This window comes from Mustela erminea, chromosome 15 (genome assembly GCF_009829155.1).
Source record: "Mustela erminea isolate mMusErm1 chromosome 15, mMusErm1.Pri, whole genome shotgun sequence".
Taxonomy (NCBI): domain Eukaryota; kingdom Metazoa; phylum Chordata; class Mammalia; order Carnivora; family Mustelidae; genus Mustela; species Mustela erminea.
Genome location: NC_045628.1, coordinates 32,122,036 through 32,139,905, shown reverse-complemented (window position 1 = coordinate 32,139,905; position 17,870 = coordinate 32,122,036). Strand labels below are relative to the sequence as shown.

The 17,870-nt window shown below is 38.5% G+C and overlaps 1 protein-coding gene across 5 annotated transcripts in view; it reads right to left on the bottom strand.

Annotated features, from left to right (window-relative positions):
* Positions 1–1,147: 1,147 nt before the first annotated feature.
* The window catches only part of TBC1D4 (TBC1 domain family member 4), a 192,061-nt gene continuing 175,338 nt past the window's right edge, over positions 1,148–17,870 (bottom strand). For all 5 annotated transcript variants that reach the window (XM_032315115.1, XM_032315116.1, XM_032315117.1 and 2 more), the window contains 5 exons: positions 15,673–15,917; positions 11,567–11,726; positions 9,024–9,193; positions 5,489–5,665; positions 1,148–3,475 (listed from right to left, as the gene is read on the bottom strand). In XM_032315115.1, coding sequence (XP_032171006.1) covers positions 3,242–3,475; positions 5,489–5,665; positions 9,024–9,193; positions 11,567–11,726; positions 15,673–15,917 — 986 coding nt within the window. In that variant the 3' untranslated portion in view covers positions 1,148–3,241. The remainder of the gene's footprint in view (positions 3,476–5,488; positions 5,666–9,023; positions 9,194–11,566; positions 11,727–15,672; positions 15,918–17,870) is intronic.

Below are 17,870 nucleotides of genomic sequence, written 5' to 3'. Positions count from 1 at the left end.
GTTTGTCAGGAGACTCATCCCTTCCTCCCCCCCATGTGAGCATTAACCGTACTTAAAGATTAATGAGTTGTGATTTCAGAAATATACCATCCTTTCTCATCCATCTCCGAATACAACTTACCTTCTACTGGCTCTTCTAGATTCAGGTCAAGCATCACTTCCTCCACTTTTGACACCCATTTCTAGTGCTGCCAGTCCCTCTAGTCCAGGCTGAGTGAAGTAATTCTCATCTGGATTACTTTGTGTACCTGTAACAGTATAAATTCTCTTGCTTCCTAATTATCCCCTTGCCACTAGTCTGCCAGCACATCGAGGACAAGGACTGTATCTTCTCCACCTCTCAATACTCAGCATCTAGCTTGGCTTACAAAAACCATTTGTTGAACGAATAAATAAAAATGGTGGAACCAAGACTCAGATCTAAAACTTCCCACCTTAGATCCAGTGCTTTTCTCAATATATCACAGCCAGTAAGAATGACACATTATGGTAGAGGACCAAATACCTTAGCTGACAGATTTCCTGTTCTAATCTAGCACAGTGAAAAATTGGTGAGACGGTCGTAAAATGGGTAAGTGAACATGTATATTCAGAGATCATACTATGTAAGCCTACACTGACACTCAAAGTGTTCACTACGTGTAATGCAAATATCTCATAAAAGCTTTAGTCCTAGAGTTAGCAAGAAGATCCAGTATCATTGTATTGGATTATAAACAAACGAGAATATTCTAAAGATATATATTATATGTAAACACATTCACATCATATCCACCAATAAGTATTTTTAATTATTTGGAAGCTAACCCAATTTTTAAAAAATTATATTTTTTTATCCTCTTTCTCTTCCTTTCTATCTATGAGGGGGCATAAAAAACAAAAGGAATAGAATGCAAATCTGTCAGTGTGGTTGGTCTTTTCCTTTTTATATTCAGCAGCAAAAGGCTCCACTGGGAAAGAAGTTAAAAATTGGTAACTAACAATGGACTTTCATAAATATTTCTATAAATTATCTTTGTTCTCTGATTCTTTAAAAAGAATTATCACTGAAGCAATTTTAAGTAGCAGTAATCCAGCCCATGCAGATTTTGTAAAGAACCGTAACCAAGGGCATCTTCTTTCCTATTACAAACAAAAACCAAAATGCCAAGGAAACCGTAGCAATATATTTATTGGAAATGAACTAGACATTACATTAATTGGATGAAGATATAACAATGTGTAAGCATAACTGGTACATTTAAAAAAATCACAAAAGAAAAAGAAAATTTATTTTCAGAAGAAATACTGTATCTGAGACACTTTAATCTCTGAACACCATGACCCAACTCATTATGCTGACTTTGAATATCCAGAATCAAATTTACTTGAAACCAGACTGAAAGGTAAAGTTTCTTTTCCCAACTTAAAGATTCTTTGGCTACCACCTGTATAGCACATGCATAAGGTAATCTTCATACCAGACAATAACCAGATGATATCTATCATATTCCTCATAGGAAAAACCTCTCCTACAAGTAGAGAAATTTGAGGGAACCCAAGCAACAAATCAGTTGGTGACCCCAACTTAATAGGGGACCTAGAATCTGCATTTCCTAAAACTAGAAATTACATTAACTTTACTAATATGATTTTATTTTCTTTTTTAAAAAATTGCCTGGGTTAGAGGGCATGCTGATTTGTAACAAGGATCATTACATTTATACTATTTATGCTGAGTAATAGGGTAAAGGCGGGGGTTCAGATGCTGATCATCTGCCCCTCAAGATTTTCCCAAACCTTAAGAGCTTTGCCCTTCTACCCTACAATACACTGTAGCTAGTGTATAAAAAACTCCCTCTGAAGAAAATTATCCCAAGTAATCCATCTGTGAGAAGTACTGCAAAAAGCAGTGATGATAAATATTGTTTGAAAGGCAAAAATGCTGCATCAACCTTCAGAGGCACCATCACAGAATCACCTCTGAAATGGAGAACTGCAGGGGTGCTCTGAAAATTACTCTTCTTCCATACACCAGCATGCATGAATGTCCGCTGATAAGCTGTGGGCTGAGCAAGTTGGGAATTCTAACACAGACGTAGGTCTTAGAAGGGCTTGGTGCCACCTTCCACTTCTCTCCAATGGATTTCAACAGTTTATTCTTAAACATTTCACAGTTCTCACAAACTTTCACATACAGGGGAAAGATGATTGAGAGCTTATTAGATTCAGTCAGTTGGCCAAAAAAAAAAAAAAAAAGTGTCTCAACACAACATATTATCTTTAGAAAACCAATCATAATTTCCCTATCTTTCATTTAAGGTAGAGAGAACTGAATTAGGAACTCCTGTAAGTGGGAAAATGACAAATCCTTGTTGTAAAGGGAGCCCATTCATGACTATAAGGAGTCATTTAAATAAGATCTAGACAGTTTATGTCCTAAATCAAATTGTGGAGGCCTTATATTTTTAGTCTGAGTAACAGTGCTGGTCTAATTTGCTGGGAAATGAGCAACATTCTCTTTCACCCTGAGCTGGGTGGGTGGCCTCCACTACAATGTCTTGCTTTCTCCTTACACATGTCCAAAGTTAATGCCTAACCTGACTCAAAATGCATGTAGACACAATATGCTAGTTGGCACAAAGCAGGCAGGGGAAGAAGGCCCCCCACCTTCCTGAAAAACCCATAGGAGCATGATTGGCAATCAGTCATTTTCGTCAGATATACATAATGTCAGCAGATTTTAAGACAGATATACATAAAGTTACACAAATGTTTCTACCTCTCCACTGTTGAGTGAAACATGCTGTTCTTTGGAGAAAAAAATACATTCATTTTTTTCAAGTATATTTCAATATAGAAAGATGCTCTAGTTTGTTTTACTACAAAGACAAAATGATTTCATCTATGTCCAAGGGGAATTTCATTTTAACTTCCCTTTGGTGTGGATTTTATGAAGTTTTGATTTAAAAAATTACTTTAAATATACATCTACTCCTTTGATCTGAAAGCATGAACTCTTTACGTCCATTGTATGTCTATATGTACACAGTCAACAACAAAAAAACCAGTCTGCATATGTACAATGGCTTAGGATTGGCATACTTTAACGAGAGCGAGGTCCTCCCTCCAGGACTAGGGCTCAGCACCAGACTCCGGTGGTTCCGCCAGCTCCAGTGTCCAGCGTTGGGCCGGCCGCACGCAGACGCTCCCCTTCTTCACCACTCTAAGAGCACGTTCTGCTGACGTTGGGCTTCTTCAATTATGGCTTGTTTCCTGTCTTGGCTTTGTTGTTAGGGTTGCAGTTGAGGTCTCTTAGCAGTGGTTCACAATTGGCGAGCGCATCGGCTGGCAGCAGCTTCCGGATTTGATCCACTGTCTTTTGATAAGCCATTTTCTCTTGTTCCAGAGTCCGGATTAAAGACTTCATTTTGGTCTCTCTGGTGAGAAGGTTTTCCAGACTGGATTCCAAGGACTGGATTTTAGCATGAGCTATCTGTTTGGGGGAAAGAAAAAAAGGCAAATATTTCCAAATCAAACATCTGAAGACACTGATTCCTTATCAGAACAGCCACCAGACCTTACGTCTATTAACTGATCATACTGTATTTCGTAGTAAAATAGTATGTGATGCAAATACTTGGAACCCTCTGTGACATGGAGATTTCGCAGTTTTGCAAAAATGTAACTGTAGTACTGACAAAATACGTCTCATTTCACTGACTGCAACAAAAGCACAATTTTAAATCAGCATCCCACAGTGGTGGGGTTGTCACTGAAATCTCCTTGAGTGAGTGGGATCTGGCGGAAGGAGAAACAGGAGATTTCTGATGCTGCTCATAGGTGCTGAAAGAGGCTTTCCACCCGCTGACTAGAAATACAGGGATTTCTAAACACATAACTTGGGATCCTGTCAGTTTCAATGGGTATCAGGGGTTCGTACATAACTTGGGAACCAAGACGTGATGATGACATTTAACTGTCAATGAAAAAGTTTGTAACTATTAATAAAAGTCTATTATGACATAAAGCAAGTGCAAACCCATGTTCCCTAATAAGGAAGGACTCAATCACCACTGAAGGAAGTATCAATTAATAAGGGATTGTGCCCAACTGTTTTTTTTAAAAGAATTGACTCTTTGTTTGAATAGTTTGAATAGTCTTCTGTGGGCAGGAGCTAATGTAAAGATGAAGTGTTCCTATCCTTGGGGAGCAGTTACTCTGGAGACCCCTCATTTCTAAGCCTTTGTCTCCTAGCCATTCTGGTCAGGGGACTTACCACATAGAAGCAGAGTTTTAGTATTCTCTAGTTTGGGAACAAGTATCAGGCTGGGAGCTCCAACTCAGAACTCATCTCCCTCACCTCCCAGAAGGTTCCCTTTCTAAGGTCCCCTCCACTGATTACTCTTAAGCCCAGTCCCTTGGAGCTACGCTACACAGCTCACATCATACAAGCTGCAGGTGCAGAATATTAGATTGTACTAACTTGCTTATTGCATTCATAAATGTACATTTATAAATAAATACACAGTATTTTTTTAAAGATTTATATTTATTTATTTGACAGAGATCACAAGTAGGCAGAGAGGCAGGCAGAGAGAGAAGAAGGGAAGCAGAATCCCCGCTGAGCAGAGAGCCCGATGCGGGGCTTGATCCCAGGTCCCTGAGAGCATGACCTGAGCCCAAGGCAGAGGCTTTAACCCACTGAGCCACCCAGGCGCCCCATAAATACATAGTATTTTATATTTCCAAGTAACTGTAAACTCCTTGGTAGCAGGGACTATGTGTTACATGTTTTCATTCGAGTCTCTCAAAAATGCCTCCCTTACTTTCCATTTCAGTAAGTTTTACTCTAGACAATTTGCACTATCCCCAGATTTCTGCAAGTGATTTCTAGCTAGTCTCCATATCTTCTCTCCCCATGCAAATCTGTGCTCATGAAGGTTTCCAGATTGATATTTCTAACATACAGCTCAAAAGCTCTGAGAGATTTCCCTCTCAACAGGACTCAAGCCATGCTCTTCTGCTTGACACTGAAAGTTATCGACAGTTCTGCCTCCATCACACTTATCCCACTTTCCCCAATATAAATCTTAAACTGACCCCAGGCTTCCCTGCTGCTCTGCCCCAACACCCCACTCATTTCTCCCCCAAGTCCTTCAGAGTCCAACTCAAGCCCCAGGTCCTCCAGAGCTTTCCCGGTTTTGCCTATTCAAGCCTTCCACCCACCCTGAACTTAGCTAAATACATGTAACAACCCATAGGTATTTAACCAGATTCTGCTTAGAATTGCCATTTAAAATTTTGTGAGTGTACATTTTCTCTTTCAAGTGAGATGTAGGTTGATAATGTGCATTTGTAGCCCCAGAACATGTGCACACAGTCTGACACACAGACCCTCTGTCGGCAAGGGTTCACGCCACATCATGTCTCTGTCATTCCTGGTAGAGTTCTGTACCTTCACGGGAGGCAGTCTAGAGTTTTTCTGAGCAAATCTTTATCTCTTTACCTGTAACTTTTCCAGGAGTTCCATGTTTTGTCTTTTCAGTTGGCTGTTGGCCCTCTCCAGCTTCTCCACAGGTTCACTCTCCTCACAGGCATAGGAGGACTCCTGAAGCTCATCCTGCAGCACGTGATACTCCACCTCGTAGGCATGTAACTGTTTAGAAATATCCATCTCAAACACCTGCCATGAAAATGCCGTGGGTTAGTCCAGCCTTTAGTATGTATGCCAAAATACAGCCTATGTGTTGGTATGTTTCCTATAGATTTCCATATAATAATGAAGAAGGGTATGGCATACCAAAAGGAAAAAAAACAGGTTTGACTATATATGGACAAACAGGGTATTTCTACACAACTGAAACATTCTCATAATGAGGCCTAGACCACTAGAGTAAGTTCATGCTCAAGGGTATTTTGCAACCAAAATATGCATCATCTGGCAACTCTCTAAAAATGGAGCATATCAGGTAAATACCATTACTTACTGAGTAGTTCTTACCTATGTTAGAAATACCTGTGTTAAAAATAATCTTTGCTGATTAGCAAGCGAAATTGCATCGGGTATCTCTAGGATAAAGAGACCAAAAACACTTCTAATAATTTGTTGGTAGGGCAGATAGGACTTCTACGAAATATTCTTGTCCTGTTGCTAATCCATGTGAGCCTCTTAGGAATAACATATGAGAATCTTCTGAGGACTGTGCAGAGCTGTAGGGTTTAATCAGGGCTGCCCCTCTCTCCCAAATTGCCACCAAGCAGAAAGACAGTTTGCTTAGAAGTTAGCGGACAGGTAATACCGCCTCAGTCTAAACTTGCAAGGGAAGGAGAGGCAGCAGCTGCCATTTAAGCAATCATGTGTACACGAACACTATGGGGAGAAAAGAAACCACAACAAGCCTGTCTTACTTATTAATCCTACTACTATCAGAGGTGGTCAAAACTGAGAATTTAATTGAATTGTCTAGAGAAGCTAGTCATCCCTCTCAAACAAACATTACTGTTTACCTACCTGGTTGGAAACCATGGGCATAATGGACTGTGGCCAACCACTAAAACTTATAGCATGGATCTATATTTATTGGCATGGAAAAATGTCCAGTACTCCAAATATATTTTTATAAAACATCAGGTTAATAATAGCATGTATACTATGATTTCACTTAATATTTCTATATAAGCAAAGAGAGATGTGTTTAGTAGGCTTTCTTTCATTTCTTTTTTTTTTTTGCTTTTATTTTTTCCTTTATGCTTTTCTACATTATTGGCATTTTTCAATGACCATATTTTAAATAAAGCTCATCGAGGTCTCCTTTAATATCAACAGTTCATTCCATATTAAATCTGCTACAATTGTTAGAAAGATCTCTCTTATATCAAGTCCAAATCTAACGGCCTATAAATTCTATCCATTCATCCTAGCAGTAATCTCTAAAGCCAGGTGATTCCCTCTTTAATTTTAGAAGAGACATGATCTGCCTTCCAATCAGTTTACCACTTCTCTAAAAGCACAATCTCTGACTGCTTGCCAGCCCAAAAAGATATTTCTGAAGAATTCAAAAACAAGTAGATAGGTAAATAAAAGCTCCAGTTTTCAGCTTACAGAGCATTTTAACAAATAAAAACTATTCACAAGTAGTTACAGAATAATCTGCTTATGACTTAGATTCTATAAAAAGAAACTTCTATATGTCACAGAATAAGAGTTCATGTTATGGTGTGAATTATAGTGTATACAATTCTTCAACCTAATTGGTTAAATTTCCTCCTAAAAACAATATGGAAAAGGTAAGAGGATTATCCTTATTATTCTCAGTTTGTCAGGGAGGAAGCGGAGACTTAAAGAACTTGAAACTTGCCCAAAGTCACACAGCTAATAGGTAGCAAGGCACCAAAATACGATGTCAAATTCCCTTTCTCTTGCTCTAAACTCTTTTATCTGCTATCCCCAGTGCCTCTAGGAAAGTGGTAAATTTTGTCAATGCTCCTAAAGTAGTCATCTACGAATCTTAAGCTTGTTCATGTCATCTGAGTAACATCAGTCTATAACTACCACTTAACCTAGGCCCTATGAAGAGCCAAGGACTAGATACATGGTGTACTGATTATTCACCATTTGTTTCCCGGATCCATTCTATGCCCTCCTCTAGTCTGCTGGATCCTGGAGACAGACCCTTGTGACCCACATCCCCCTTTCACACCTTTCGTTCTTGCTGGCTCAGGTTGGGTATGGCCCAGAAGAGCAGCCAGCAGGAGATCAGAAAGAGAAGGAGAAAGGGGTTGATCTTTCTTCCTTGTTCCTTCCTTTCCTAGCTCACCAAAAGCACAAAATCCTCCAAAATCCCTTCCTGCATAGTTCTGGCACTCCCTGGGCCTCGTAACAGTGTTAGATCCTTCCCTCTGTTACTAGTTCCTGGCATTTAGGTATCCACATTTGGTTCTCTTAACCCTGCCCAACCTCTAAAAAGTGGCACCTTTGTTTGAATCATTGAAGACAGACTCTTTACTGTGCTTCAGCCTCACAAAACCTCTGGATGAGTAGTGTCCTATTTGGAAGGTAAGAACACTAGTGTTCAGAAGATTAGGAAGATGTGTACAAGCCCATCAACTAAAAAAAGAGTTAGAACATGATACAAACCTAATACTGTCTTGTTCCAAAGCCTGAGCTCTTGCCACATGTTCTCCTTACATATTTTAGGACAGAATTAGTATTGCAAAGGTAAGTGGTCTCATTTTTATTTATTAGGTCTTCCTAATTCTGTTGGCTCTATCTTCAATCTTACCATTGGTATAAACTGAAAGACTCACCAAACATTCCTTATGTAGCACTGAACCACTTTTCCTGTGTATAGCCACACAGACAATGTCACAATGTAGAAATTCCATGGTAATCTCATTTCCGAATAAAATATATCTGATCAAGGGGCGCCTGGGTGGCTCAATGGGTTAAAGCCTCTGCCTTCAGCTCGGGTCATGATTCCAGGGTCCTGGGATTGAGCCCCATATCGGGCTCTCTGCTCAGCGGGAAGCCTGCTTCCCCTCCTCTCTCTCTGTCTGCCTCTCTGCCTACTTGTGATCTCTGTCTGTCGAATAAATAAATAAATCATGCTTAGCGAAATAAGTCAAGCAGAGAAAGTCAACTATCATATGATCTCCCTGATATGAGGAAGTGGTGATGCAACATGGGGGCTTAAGTAGGTAGAAGAAGAATCAATGAAACAAGATGGAATTGGGAGGGAGACAAACCATAAGAGACTCTTAATCTCACAAAACAAACTGAGGGTTGCTGGGGGGAGGGGGGTTGGGAGAAGGGGGTGGGATTATGGACATTGGGGAGGGTATGTGCTTTGGTGAGTGCTGTGAAGTGTGTAAACCTGGTGATTCACAGACCTGTACCCCTGGGGATAAAAATATATGTTTATAAAAAATAAAAAATTATATATAAAAAAAAAACTAAGTCTTCATGCTACTGCATTTAATATATAATTAGTGGAGCAACTGCTGCATGATTTTATATCTTATTCTTATCATTTTAATCATACCTGGGTAATAATTTTTTCCATTTCAGATGTATTCATATCAGGTAGTGTGGTTTTGAGAAATTCGACAATACTTTCAAAGTTTTCACATTCCATTATAAGTGTCTCCTGGCTGCTCAGCAGGCTGAGTGCAACCTTAAATATAACTTCAGTTCCCTGAAGAAAAATAATATCTAAAAAAAGAGATACAATTTCATTATCAAAATTATGCATCCACTATTGTTAAAAGTATACTCTTTGTGTTAATGGCTTTTTGAATTTCTTGTGGTTGTTGTTGTTTTTAATTACTGCAGTGGAACCATAGAATATTCTGCAAAAAAATAATGGATTGAGATGACCTAGATTTTAAAAAATAATAATACGACTGAAACAAATAAACAGATGTTTAAGTATTTTTCTTACTTATTTGGTAATCTCATATAAGGCCAAGGTTAAGAGAAAAAAAGGTTAATTATATAACTATTTGTCTATGTATTTATAATTTTAGTGGCAAATTTAATGGAGACTAGGTAAACCTAAAGATGCTTTTTTTTTTGCTTATACAACTGATACTTTTTTCTTCACGAGGGGAATACAAAAACAAATCAACATAACCAATTAGTACTATTTAAACTGTTATTACTATAATAAAAAATAAATGAACCAGTTAATATGCAGTTAAACCCACATCAGAGCAGGAAATTAAAAAAAAACTTTAAAAGAAAAATCAAAAGCAATATATAACCTAAATCAAAAGTTAAAGAGGAAAAAAAGGAAAGCTACCCTGACTCTGAACTCCATTTCCTAACAAGTACAAATAGGCAATAGTTTTGAAAGCACTAAATATTTCTATATGAAAGTTTCCATCTTTGCCACCCTAGAATCAGTAATAAGTAAAAGTGAGTCTTTAAAAACTAGGAAACTGTGAACTTCTGCTCATGCAGCTTTCCCTTTACTAAATTCAAAGAAAAGGACTGAGCAGCTACTGCAGAGCTGATGGCATCAGTTATAGTCTCACTGCAAAAAACAGAATTGTGCAGGTTTGTTTCTTGAATTCTAATATCATGCTCCAAACTGTAAGTCAAAGAGAAATGCTTTCAAACATTGTTTTATCATTTTGATTTGATAAATTATTCTAAGAAAAAATACATATGCTGAGAATAAATATATTTTATGTATATATTATAAATGAAAGGATTTTAAAAGACCCAAGAATAGGAACCCAAACTCCACCCAAAAACTTAACTGAAGAGAAGCAATTGAGTATTTCAATAAAGAAGAAAAATTTGGTGAACATTTGATTCTGCGCAGCTTGATTTTGCTCTTTTGTTGCACTTTGTCTGCAGAATATATTACACTAATACAGTGTTTAACTTTTTAAACCATAACCCCCAATAAGAAAGGCACCATTTATTGCATTCTGGTATATATAAACATATTACACACATATCTTCAAAATTGAAGCTTCTCCAAACATTTGTCCTATTTGTTATGTATACTATATATTTGTTTTATACACACACACACACACATTTTCATTGTATTCCATTCTAGCTCTTTTTTTTTTTTTTTTTTTTTTAAGGCTGGTGATGACCTACAGTCAGGCCAATACTCACAATTTGACAAAAAGCTCCAATTTAGCAAAGGCACAGTTACAAATATTGACTGCTTTCACCATGGATACCAGATAAGCAGGATGTAAAAACTAGGGGAGCCCTTTCTGAGGTCACAGAGGTCCTAAACATCTTTAGGAACAAACCTCTAATAAAGAGTTTTTCTTTTTTTAAATTATTTTTGTTTTAAAATAATGGACTTAGATAAACCTAACCAAAGACTTGTGAATAGATTTAAGGACCCCCAAAGGGTTCATAAACCACATCATAGTCTCTTTTTTATTCCTGGGCCTAACACCGTGATGAAGCAAAATGGGAACTCAGTAAAACTTGCCCCAGGCCTAACTGCCTGTGCTCAGTGGTTTTTCCGTGAGCCCCCCAGTCTTAGAGACTGGTACCGCCACTGCACTGGATGGAAGGAGAGTCACTTAAGCAGTAAAATAGGAATTTCAGTTTTCCTACTAACAAAAGTCAGATTTTTTAAAAAGTCATTAGAAATCACCCTGATACAGGTGCTTCCACTGACCGAACCTGAGAACATATTTCTCTCTCTTTTGAATTAGTGTTGAAGGAGACAATAGGAAAAGAATAACAAAAACAAAAACTGAGCTAAGAAGGATGTGTACAAAAATATGGAAAATTATACATAGTCAGTCCTTAGTTTAGATTTTTGAACAAGTGTCTTCTGATTTGGGGGTATAAATGAAAATAAGAGCTCCATCACAGCTCCCCAAATACAGGGCCCAATTCTTCTTTCCCTTTTAATGTCAATTTCATTTAAGACCAATATGGTTTTAAATCACTCTCAGAATAGAACCAGGCACATTTATTAAATTCCATTAGCAATTTGCTGTTCTGTGTAACACGCGATAAAATAATTGGGCCACCACATGGCAAGAAGAATATTCCTGGGGATAAGTAACACTGTTTCATTTGATCACAGGCATCTCTTACCAAAAACTCTGGCTACAAATCCTAGTGGAAACTGAGAGGCAAACAATGTGAGGAACCAGGGGGCAGCATAAAGACTGGGGCTGATTTCATTTTCTTCAAGATGATTGTAGAGATCTCTGTGATAATCATGAAGGAGCCTGGACAGCTGGTACATTTGAATCTAAAGTTAATTTGGAGAAGAAAAATAAAATATTATGCATTTATCTGTGCAAAAAATAAACTAAATTTTATTACCTTAATATTTAATAACAAATTCACATATATTCAATACATGAAAGTAGTATTATTTTATTTTTATTATGTAAAAGCTGATATTAAAGACCAAGTTCACTTAACTGAGGTCAGAAAGCAGGTCAGTAAGAGTCCATCTAAGATGACTGAGCAAGTTTGAAATGGTCATCTTCCCTCGTGTAGGAAGGCATTGCTTTTGGAATTTAATCAGAACTGTCCTGGCCTAGGACTCTCATGGGAGGTCCATTCTAATTTCAGACCAATTCCAGAAAAGCTTCCATTCAAAAGGATCTACCACATTTAGTTCAGATGCAGAGGTTGCCTATCTGTGCTGGGCCCAGCATCTGATGTATGATGGAGCTCTGGCTTAAACCCCACCAGGCACCTGTGGTGCTAGGACACTGCCTGGCTTAGAATGTAATGGAGCCAGAAGCTTGAGACGGGATTTCCAATATTCAAGGTATTCCAGCAGCATATTTCTTTATGACAATGGGGATTAAAGCAAAAAGTACAGTCTGGCTGTCTGTAGTATTAAAAGAAGAAATTATTTCACTTGACTATGGCTTATTGGCATTTCCAAAAAAAAAAAAAAAAACCATTATGAAGGCAGCATATGGCAATAAATAATAAACATATTTGTGAATTGTGCTTTAATTTACATTTTTATCCACAGAGTAACATACTGAGTAGTGGTTCCTTGATCAGTTCTATCAGTTTGACATTTTGGTTTAAAATGTACATGGTACTTTATTAAAACTAACACAACTTGTTTCACTAGAAGATATCAAAATACCACCTTTAAATAGCTTTACAAAATGCATTAAAATAACCAATTATATTGTGAGTTCAGCTGTTGTTTCCAGAGCATAAAACTAAAAAAGTACTGTGCGTAAATACAGCAAATTATTTGTTTGATCTTTATCTGTAACACATACCTGTGGAAACTAAGTTCCACACACACTGTAAAAGGAAAGAAAGGACACAGGAAGTCACAATTACAAAACAAGAAGCTTAGCTTCAGTTAGACATAAAGGTTTAAAAGAATGTGATTATTATCTCAATCATGTTGGAAAAATCATGTATTTCCCTTAGGCTGTTTACAATTTAGAAAATAGACATACTGGGCTCTATCACCAGAAGAATTAGTATTTTGGTAGCATAAAAATCAAAGAAGTCTAACTAGCAGAATAAAGAGAACATATTACAAATCACATTCTGTTCTTGTTCACGGAGGACTGTGACACAGAAGGTATACGTCAATGTTTTGTTTTTTTTTGAAGAACTGTTTCCTTTTCTACATTCTAAACTGGGGGGGTTAGTACATTTCCTCCATCAAGGTAGATTTACATTAAATCTCTTCCGAAAAAGGCAAACAAAACCACAATTCAGTCTTCCTTCAAAGGAAACTTTAATGATAAAATGCCTCTGCTAAAAATAAATAATTCTTAAGTTTTTACAGTGTACATAACACGGCAAATCTTCTGATGGAGGAGGCAGAACCAGAGGAGAGATGTGGAGAGAGATGAGAAAGGCAGAGAAGACGGGGAAAGGGGAAAGCAAAGACTCGAGATAAAAGACGCAATGGTTTTACACTCAACACGAGAAAAAGCAGCTACAAAACATGAGGAGACAAAGTTAAAAGAGACCTCAACCTCCTCATGTCACACATAAGGGAACCGAGGCCAAGACCCAGCAGTACCTAAGCTCACACCACGCAGGTGGTCAGAAATCCCATCAAGTGATCCAAGCCCACTGCTGCTTCCACTTCTGGAAGTCAAAAACACTTTCTGCTCCTGAAAGTAGAAAAGTGTTGTACCTCACTCTATGGAGCAAAAAGCTCTATCCTCCTGGAATAAGGCCCCCAGTCTTGCAGCCTCTACAAATACTGTCAAAGATGAAAACAACTTCACTGTCATTATTACAGACAGAAAATATTCCTTTGGTAGATGCAAACCATATAATTAGATTAATCCAATTTAAATTTTTTTAATAGCAAATTGATGAGTTTTTAAATTAAAAAATCACTGCATTTTGGGGTGCCTGGGTGGCTCAGTCAGTTAAGCCTCTGCCTTCGGCTTAGGTCATGATCCCAGGGTCCTGGGATGAGCTCAGCAGGGAGTCTGCTTCTCCCTCTCATTCTCGTCTGGGCTCTCTCTCTTCCTCTCTCTCACAAACAAATAAAATCTTAAGAAAAAAAAAGGAAAATCACTGCATTTTTAAAGTGATAATTACATCTATCTTTCTATTTATGGACCTAAGTCAAACACGACTCACAGGTACTTTCCATCCTTTAAAATTTCTGATATGAGATATCAAACTTATTTCTGGAAATCAGAGCTACTTAATTCTTTACAAGGGCATCAATGCTTCCTATCTAACATGAGATATAGACGAACATTAGAAATAAAATAAAAAATAAAGCCTTCCATTGTCATTATTTGACTTGTGAAATGTTAACAGACCTATGAAGAGTCATCAGCTAGGAATCAAATCACTATATTTACATATCCTGATGAAAACCCTTCATATGAACTCCTGTCTGAAAACCCAAAGCTGAGCGGAAAGCCCTGCCTATCTTCCTAGCAAAAATTTCATCTTAAAGAAGAAAAAGGGACCACTTCCTCTCCACTGATCTTCTTAAGAAAATACCACTTACTGTAATATTCATGAGGTGAAAACCCAGTCCTTTTCTGTCTATAGACTGGTACCTAAAATATTAAATGTAAAAACTGATCCGTGGGAGCCAAGGAAGAGAGTATATCTATCTGAAAAGCATTTTTTAAATATTTTACTTCTTATCTACAGCATAATATTATAATGAACTGGGCATCTTGCCTACCCCATTTGAAGGGAGGAAAACTCTGACATTCCTCTCTTTAAAGTCTTCCTTTATATTTTCACTACTAAAAGCTTTCTTTTGGAAGGTAGTGGCTGTTTATGATATCATATCTATAGATAAAATCTAAACAGCTTGTCAGAAACCAATACATTAAGATAAGTAGACTTTGAACTAGAAGGGAGGGGCACCTGGGTGGTTCAGTGGGTTAAAGCCTCTACCCTCAGCTGAGGTTATGATCCCAGGGTCCTGGGATCGAACCCTGCATCAGGCTCTCTGCTCGGTGGGGAGCCTGCTTCCCCCTCTCTCTTTGCCTGCCTCTCTACTTGTGATCTCTGTCTGTCAAATAAAAAATTTTTTTTAATCTTTTAAAAAAATAAATAAATGAATAAACTAGAAGGGAGAGCTATGTATACGGGGAGTCTGAAATCGGACGAAGATCACAGCAGCAGCAGCGAATGCCCCACTTATAATGACTAAAATGTGGTAATGGTGCTTCCTCAGTGCATGCGAAGGAAAGCAGACTGAAGAGAGCCACTGACTTTTCCTCTAGAAGAGCGTATCTGACCTTAAGATAAAGGAGGGGAGACATGGTAAGTTCAAGAAGAACCATGACACAGCTATCTGCAACGGATGCATTCACGGTAAAAGAAAAAACATTATATTTTTACATTGACCAAAAGATTTACGATCTTTCAGTTGACAGGTTGCGGAAAAGTGCAGTAAGAGGACTTAATTCTTTCTCCATCTCCACTTGCTGACTGAGGGGAAAGAGACTTGAATACCCACCCACTACCTTTCTAGAAATTGCTTATTTGTTCACTTCAGGAGCTTCACGGAAGGGTTTTTCTGTAGAGACATTGTCAAACACTTATAGGTTTAGCCAAAGAGCAAATCCCACACTAAAGCCGTTAACCTAAAACACGTGTCTCCATTTATAAGAATTCCAAGACGGTGCAAATCTCTTTCAGTCTTAACCGTGAGGCAGGAGAGGGCTACTGCCACCACGATTGTTCGTAAAGTTGCCCGTGTGCCTCACCTGCAGCGACATCATGTCAGGCCTGTACTGCTTGCGGAAGCCCTGGTCATACATGAGGAATTTCAGCATTTCAAAGGCCTGCTCTTCGCTCATGTGCAGAAGCAGCACTCCAGCCACAAAGCTGATCCCCTGACAGTAACCCACTTCTTGGTCCAGCAGTGAGTAGGCTTTCAAGAGGTTAAAGAGTGAGAGCTGCCCTGCCCCAAGCTGTGCTGAAAAATAGGGGTGAGTAGGGAACGTCCTTCCTGCAGAGAAAGAGAAAAGAAATAGTTTTGAGATATCTGGATGCTTAGGAGCCAAAAGTGAAATTGCAATGCAGTGATTTCCAGGAAGAAACAAACATTCTTTTCTGGACCAGTGAGAGCTGCTTAGAGTACCCATCCACATATGAAAGGGAAGCAAACATTTGATGCTAAGGAGCACGTCTTTCTAGAAGACAACAACAAATTCACAAATGAATCAAGGGCGTGTCCAGGAGCGATCCCAGGAAAACAGAATATAAAATCTATTGGGGCTATAAATCAAGGCAAATTCTTTTTTTTTTTTTTTTAAAGATTTTATTTATTTGACAGAGATCACAAGCAGGCAGAGAGGCAGGCAGAGAGAGAGAGAGGAGGAAGCAGGCTCCCCACGGAGCAGAGAGCCCGATGTGGGGCTCGATCCCAGGACCCTGGGATCATGACCTGAGCCGAAGGCAGAGGCTTTAACCCACTAAGCCACCCAGGCACCCCTATCAAGGCAAATTCTAAGTTCACACAAAGTCCACCCTCACGGAGCCTGGGTGGCTCAGTCTCAGTTAAGCGCCTGTACTGCTCTTGATTTCGGCTCAGGTCATAATCTCACGGTTGGGAGATGGAGCCCTGCATCTCTCTCCCTCTCCCTCTGCACCGCACCCACCTCTGCCTTACTTGCACTCTCTCTCTCTCTCTCTAAAAAAGAAAGAAAAAGAAAGAAAAGACCACTCTGACTGAAATCAGAATCTTATTAAAGGTCTCCTATTATTTAAAAGGAAATCTTAGCAGTCCATAAGCAGATTTAGTCCTGCTTTCCTGTCCTATGACACTGGAGGAAATTTTTGAAATTGTTTTGTTTCATATTCAGTCTGTTTTTCATGAAATATCCCTTTTCTCAAATATTCTTTGTTCTCTTAAACCACATCCATGAGCCATATAGACCTCTTTCCTTTTTTCAATGTATTAAAAAAGAGCAAGTAAAGCAGAAGGTCAAGCTGATTTCAAATAAATTCCCCTCTAAAATTCACCTCTGAGCATAAAATTACGACAGAGACAGCCCAGCAAGCAAACAAAATCACTGGATCACTGACAAGCTGGTACTAAACACTGAAACAAAGCCATCTTCGTCACCAAAGCTGTGTACACTGGCACGGGGCTTTCCTTCTGCCACAGAAATGAACGGGCTATCAGCTTGCTTGTGAAATGACTACTCTTGTCAGTGAGTACTTGTAAGAATGCCAGAGCTTTAAATGTTTTCCACCACATATGCTAAAAAGTGATCATGTTTTATTTTTTTTCCCCAAGAACTGATAAGATTAATTCTGCAGAGCAAGAGGAAGATAGGAGAAAATAAGCACAGCCTAAGGAGACACAGATGGCTACAAGGAGAGTTATTTCAACGATTTTTTTTTAAGTTACCATTTTATTTCATTACTTAAAATTGTTAAAGACAACTACAAATGTACTCTCTATCCAAGACATTAATTCTAGCTCCATTTTTTTTCCAGACCAGCATTCCCTTATAATCTGATCTTCTTATCTCCTTCTCTCTATTAGGAGTCTTGACTGGCCCTAAATGAACCATCCCAATTTCTAGTCTGGTCATCAACTTCTAGTCACAGAACCAGAGATCTGCGGGCATCCATAAGGATTGCCCATTTAAATGAGAGGATTGAGACTCAGAAGCAGAGTAATTTGCCTAAAACCACAGCTCAGTCGTAAAATCAGACAAGACTGAAGTCTTTAGTTTCTCTGTAAAATTCCCCTTTTCAAAAATTATTGACTCAAAAAATATTAAATGAGTCAGGTCCTTTCCCAACAATGGGATGTTTATCATCCTAAGGGAACAAAGATCCAATTTTAGTATATGTGCTGCCGAAGTGAGCATGGGAACAGAGATCCAAACCTGGTTTTGGCTAGTGATTTTTTAATGTGCCCTAATAAAAGGTGACCCCCAAATATAAG